The sequence below is a fragment of the Nannospalax galili genome, unplaced genomic scaffold, assembly GCF_000622305.1.
Source record: "Nannospalax galili isolate Female #2095 unplaced genomic scaffold, S.galili_v1.0 scaffold598, whole genome shotgun sequence".
In the NCBI taxonomy this organism is placed as follows: domain Eukaryota; kingdom Metazoa; phylum Chordata; class Mammalia; order Rodentia; family Spalacidae; genus Nannospalax; species Nannospalax galili.
The window spans coordinates 853,921-860,379 of NW_008342423.1; the positions used below are offsets into that span (position 1 = coordinate 853,921).

Genomic DNA, 6,459 nt, shown 5'->3' on the forward strand with positions numbered 1-6,459 from the left:
TTTGTGTGTGTGTGTGTGTGTGTGTGTGTGTGTGTGTGTGTGTATGCGTGTGTGGGGTGTTTTTGAGAGAGGGTCTCCCTGTAGCCCAGCTGGCCTGGAACTCACTATGTAGACCAGATTGGCCTTGAACTCAGAGATCTGCCTGCCTCTCTCTCCCAAGTGCTGGGATTAAAGGTATGTGCCACCATACCCAGCCTGTGAATTTTTTTTTTTTTTTCTTTTGGTCTTTTTGAGACAGGGTCTCTCTGTAGCCCCAGTTATCCTGGAACTCACTATGTAGACCAGGCTGGACTTGAACTTACAGAGATCCACCTACCTCTGCCTCCCGAGTGTTGGGATTAAAGGCGTGTGTCACCACGCCCAGCTGTGAATTTCCTTTTTAAGAAATTAGGTACTTAGTGAATTTCTACATGTCTAAAACACTCTCTGGATAAAGATATAAAATAGTTACACAAGGTTCATTTGTATCCTTTCCAGTCACTGTGCATTCATGTGTGCCTACAGGAGTTATGTGTACCTGGCAGAGGACCTTGAGCATGCTAGGCAAACATTCTCATTAAGCTATACCCCCCAGTCCTGTAATATTTCAGGACTGTGTTTTGGATTTAACCAAAATGCATGAGACCTAGAGAGGAAATGTTCTCTGATAAATTAAGCAGCCAGAAATCCATACAGCCTTAGGCATAAGTAGTTAATCTGACTTTATCATATTGAGTATTACACTGTCTGTTTTTCAGAGCATTCATGTTTTAATTAACTTTAAACTTTTTTTAATGTATTTAAAGATATTTGTCACCTAAATCAAATTTGTCAGCATCACAATCTGAAGTTGTGCTTGAAGAAGACAAAAAGTCCTTCTCTAAGGTATGTTAGTGCCCTGAGGTCATTTACTCTTGCTATGGGTTACTAGTATTGGGGGTCAGCAAACTTCTCTCTGAAGGGCAAGATGGAGATGCTGTTGTCTTTGTCATCAGTCAGGATTATGCCACAGCTTTCAGCTATGCTGTTATAGTGTAAATGCATCCAAAGTAAAGATATGAACAAGTGAGCTTATCTGTGGTCCAATAAATCTTGTTTTTCAGAAATAGCCAGCAGGCTCAATTTGGTCCATGGGCCATAGTTTCCTGATCACTGATAAAGATAGTAAAGTCTTCGTTTAGCTTCAAGGGCCACTGCACACATATAGTGCACTTACATACATGCAGTTAAAACATGCACATTAAAGCAGGCATGGTGGTGCATGCCTTTAATCCTAGCACTTGGGAGACAGAGGCAGGCGGATCTCTTGTGAGTTCGAAGCCAGCCTGGTCTACATAGCGAGTTCCAGGTCAGCTGGGGCTACAGGGAGACCCTGTCTCAAAAAGACCAAAAAAAACATAGTAAATTCATACTACTGAGCAGGTTTACAACTGACATCAGCTTTACCTAGAAGATTTTAAGATGGAAAGCAGTTGGTTTTAGGGCGGTCAGTTACACCTTCACAGCAGTCCTCACAGCTGACTAAGATCCCAAGTAATGGCCTAGAAATCAGACCAAACTGGAGTGTGGGAACCACTCAAACCCCATGTAAAGAGTCCCTTGTTTCTGGGTGTGGTGGTGCAAGCCTGTAATCCTAGCACACGGGAGACTGAGGCTGGAGGATCATGAACTGAACTGTGTAGCAAAGTTCTAGGCCAATTTGGACTACATAGTAAGACTATCCCCAAAACAAAAAAGTCAGTTATTTTTAGTAATAACCCATGAGTGTGGCCTCCATGGGTCCTGTTAAGAACAACCTGGTCAAAAGAGTTGTAAGTCACTTCAAGCTTTAGTGGCTTTTCTTTTTTTGAGACAGTGTCACTATGTAGACCAGGCTGGCTTCAGTCTCATGGAGATCCACCTGCCTCTGCCTCCTGAGTACTGGGATTAAAGATGTGAGCCATGAGGCCCAGTAAGCTTCATCTTTCTATGGAGATTTATAAAACATGCAGCCCTAGCACAGATGCAGTTCACTGGTCAGGAACTTTTGTACCATAAGCTGTGTGACTTAGTAACACAAGTGACATTTCACTTTTGTTATATTTAACTCTTTGCTTATAGGTTCTTGGTGCTTTGTTTTTTCAATTCATTTAGGTAATTAAAAATCTGTGTGTACATGATATGGAGTGGGGGGGTGGCGTGCCATGGTACACATGCTGAGATCAGTGGACAACTTCTAGAGCTTGTCTCTCCTATCTAATTGCTAGGTTCCAAAGATCAAGCTCAGGCCCTTGGGCTTTTGGAGCAAGCACTTTTATGTGCTAAGCCATCTCAGTCCAAACTGAGTGATTTTATACTGCCCAACATTTCATGGATATTTACCAAATGTATGTGTTCTTTAATCTTCACTTTAACTGCCACCTCTATACAGTAATTATCATTGTGTCCATTTTACAGCTAAAGACACTAAGGCATAAAGCACTTCAGAAACTTGTTTAAAGTCCCTTGAGTTAAAGTCAGTCAAGGGGAGAATTCATGGTGAGATACCATAGTTCATACTGGAACTCTGGTTTGGTGAGAGAGACATTATAAGCTAGGATATTTCTCCTACTCCACTGTCACAATCAAGTAAAACTAAGTGAAATCTAGAATTGGCCAATCCAAACTGCATTGATTTATTATAAGACTATAGGAATCAGAACTTCTATCAGGAAGGATTACTAGAAAGCAAAGATTGACTAAAGAACAGGTGTAGCAGGCCTGGTAGCAAGTCAGTATTCCCAGCTACTCAGGAGGCCGAGGCAGGACAATCTCAAGTTCAAGTTAAGTTCTTTACCTAAGGTCTTTTATCTAGACCTTAGCACAGGTATTGGCTAAGAATGGTGGCTTGTGCCCATGATTCCCAGGCTTGAGACACTAAGGCAGAAGGATTGATTATTTATTTATTTTGGTCTTTTTGAGACAGGTTCTCCCTGTAGATCCAGCTGTCCTGGAACTTGATATGTAGACCATGCTGGCCTCAAACTCACTGAGAGCCTCCTGCCTCTGCCTCCTAAGTGCTTGGATTTTGGGTGTACAACCACCATACCTGCTTTTATGCAGTGCTCGCGATTAAACTCGGTTTCTTGTATACTAAGGGGGCATACACACTACCAATTGAACTACATCCCCAACTCCCACACATTTATTTTTAAACATAATAATCTTGTTAACTTCCTTTATAACTTCATGTATCTCTGGTTTGCACTTGGAAGGCTAAGTGATACTGCAGAATTTCTTGTCCAAGAGGTTCAGATGAGCCTGGGAAGCTATTCAGGTCCTATATCAAAAATAAATATTCTCAGAAGAGGTCAGTCTAGAAGTTTTATTAAAATACCAAAGAAGAGCTACAACACAAAAAGGGTAAACCCCTTGGGCTCTAAGTTTATAAGATAAAAGAGGTCAGGTACTGCTATTGGCCATGTGTTAAACATAGTTGAGGTTTTCTTGGGAGTGAAAATGAATTCATGTCTTAATTTTACTTGGCATTCAGAGTTAAAATAGGATTAAATACTCATACACATAAAAAACAAAAATAAAATACTTAAAAATTGTGATGGGCATGGGTTGCAATCTTCGATACTGCCAAAAAAGAAGAAAAGACAGGTGTGTGTTGGTAGCAGGTGAAATGGAGAATGTGCCAGAGTAGAACTGCTGGATAGGGTTGGTGCCAGATCAGCTCTGGTGTCAGTGCAATCAGACTTATAGGTCATGGCTTGGTGTTTTCTCCTTATACACTCAGTATTTTTGTTTTCTACAGGAAATTGACAGTAGCGACATGAAGAGCCCTATGTGGCAAGACTCAGAAATTGAAAAAGATATGCTAGCACTGTCTTCACAAATGTGCCTTGAAACTCGGGAACAAGGTGCAGAGTCACCTGTGCTGGGGTTATTTGCCCACAATACAAAACAGTGCCTTGAAGAAAAAGTCAGAACAAGATCAAACAATCCTAATGATTTATGTGTTGCAAATCATGAGGGACCTAGAACTGAAGAAGCTGTAGTTAAGCCTTGTGGCAGAACAGAAACCACCGAGGACACTGTATCCGGTGTGACAGAGTTAACCGAGGACACTGTATCCGGTGTGACAGAGTTAACTGGGGACAACATAATTCCCACAGAAAATATTAGAGAGTGTCAACTACTGGTCAATGAAGATGGTTTCAAAAGAAAAAACCAGGAATCTATGTTTGAAGTGTTCACGGATCCATGCTTTTCTTCAAAGAGAAGGAAAATGTTCCCTAAATCCTCAGATCAAGAAGAAACAGAAATTAATTTTACACAAAAACTGATAGATTTGGAGCATCTGCTTTTTGAGAGACATAAACAAGAAGAACAGGACAGATTATTAGCGTTACAACTTCAGAAAGAGGTGGATAAAGAACAAATGCTGAACCGGCAAAAAGGATCCCCAGATGGGTATCAGTTGCGTGCTACATCCTCGCCACCAGACAGATTGCTAAATGGACAGAGGAAGACTCCTAAAGATAGAAACTCCAGAAAACAAACAAATACAGAGTATTTAAAACCTCAGAGGAGCTCAACAGATAAAAATTGGCAACCTTTTAAAGTCCAGTTGAAGCATTCCGTTAATGGAAAAAAGATTCCAAATTCTACTAGAGATAATTGTGATGTATCTAAAAGTGCTCATTCCCTGAAGCCTTGTAATTCACAGAAAAGTATTTTTCAAATGTTTCAGAGATACAGCAAATAAAGCATGAATTAAAACTGCTCTGTAATCTAGTAAAGCTGGATTGTGAAGCTTTTCCATTGTAAAATCTATAGATGTGGGGCTGGAGAGATGATCTAGCGGTTAAGAACACTGACTGTTCTTGCAGAAGACCTGGAGACAAATCCCAGCACCCACGTAGCAGCTAACAACTGTCCATAACTCCAGTTCCAGGGGATCCAACAGCCTCTTCTGTCCTCCACCGGTATTGTACAACACGGATACACTTACCTACATGCAGGCATAATACACACATAAAAAAAATCTATAGATGTATCATTAATTCCTGCTTGGCAAGCACACTCATTTTCTTTAAAGGTATAATTACTAAAGAAGACTCTGCAGTCCTTAAGAATCCTTTCATTGTCAGTAGCTGATGTATACTAAGCTGGACAATCTTTGTGGGTATAAAAATGCCTTAGTCTTGCTGGGCGTGGTGGCACAGGCCTTTAGTCCTAGTACTTGGGAGGCAGAGGCAGGTGGATCTCTGTAAGATTAAGGCCAGCCTGGTATACATAGTGAGTTCCAGGTCAGCTGGGGCTACAGGGAGCCCCTGTCTCAAAAAAAAAAAAAAAAAAAAAAGCCTTAGTGAAGAAGTGTCAAGGTGCCATTCCCTTTCCAAGAACCCATGTTTTGTGAAAGTCTTGTCTTTTTGTCATGAATAATGACCAAAGCATGATGACATTCTGGCAGGTGGTGGAAGAATCCACAGAGGGTTTAAAATTCTAGGTTTTCTTGCTACTTTCCCTTGTATTTGTAGACCATTCAAAACATATCTTCCATAACACTAAAGTAATCCATTTTCATTGCTGCTTTAAATTCTAAGCATTATAGCAGTTCCTGTAATTTAAAATGATTGGAATCAACATCAGTTCAGAGTTTTCTAGGAAATTGGAATTCATTTAGCACAAAGACAGCAGCTGTTAATGTGAAAGGGTTTAAGAATGGGAGGGGACTAAGTCGGGGATTGGCAAATGGGGGGGGGGGGGATCATTGGAACTGAATAGGTAATCAGAAAAGGTCCAGAATGGAGACTAAGTGTCTTGGCAGAACATTCTCTTTGCTAAGTGAAATAGAAAACATTTTGGTTTTAAAGCTTTTCACACCATTGTATGGTATCTGTAGTGAAAATAAAAATTAGTATATGAACTTTTGAAAATAACTTTGTTTCTTCCAGAAAAGGAATCTGTTGTGGAGTAACCATGTGTTAATTTCCTTATTTGTATTGGTATAAAAGTGGTTTCATTTCATTTGTGAAATTTAGCTTAGACTGCCCTAGTCCAAATGTTAACCTTAATTTATCTGCATATTTATGTTATTTGAGTTTTCCAGATTTTGTGATTGTTTTGATGTTGACCTTTGCATAATTTATGGCATTCATGTGAATCTTATTAGAGGTAGAATTCTGCTAATTTAAACTTCAGTTTACCCTTTTTTAAAAAAAAAAATTGCCCTCTGAGTAATGATTGTAGTGAAATGTCTGAAACTATAATCAAATTTGTTTAAAGCAGACTGAAATCTCATCACTTTAGTCTTTTTTTTTTTAATCCCTTGTTTTTATCTTATGTGTATGAATGTTATTGCCTGCATGTGTATAAGGGCATCCATGTTGTGCAATGCCTGAGGAGGTCAGAAGAGGGTGTCAAGAGTCCCCTGGAACTGGAGTTACAGTCGGTTGTTAGCCACCATGTGGGTGCTGGGAATTGAACCCGGGTCCTCTGCAAAAGCAGCCA

The 6,459-nt window shown here is 40.1% G+C and overlaps 1 protein-coding gene across 4 annotated transcripts in view; it reads left to right on the forward strand.

The window, feature by feature from the left end:
• Rnf168 (ring finger protein 168) overlaps positions 1-6,155 on the forward strand; it is a 20,722-nt gene extending 14,567 nt beyond the window's left edge. For 2 of the 4 annotated variants that reach the window (XM_029566158.1, XM_029566157.1), the window contains exons 6-7: positions 786-864; positions 3,758-6,155. In XM_029566158.1, the coding sequence (XP_029422018.1) occupies positions 786-864; positions 3,758-4,711 (1,033 nt within the window). In that variant the 3' untranslated portion in view covers positions 4,712-6,155. The remainder of the gene's footprint in view (positions 1-785; positions 865-3,757) is intronic. The other 2 variants (XM_029566159.1, XM_008838524.3) reach the window with 2 other exon arrangements.
• Positions 6,156-6,459: the final 304 nt, after the last annotated feature.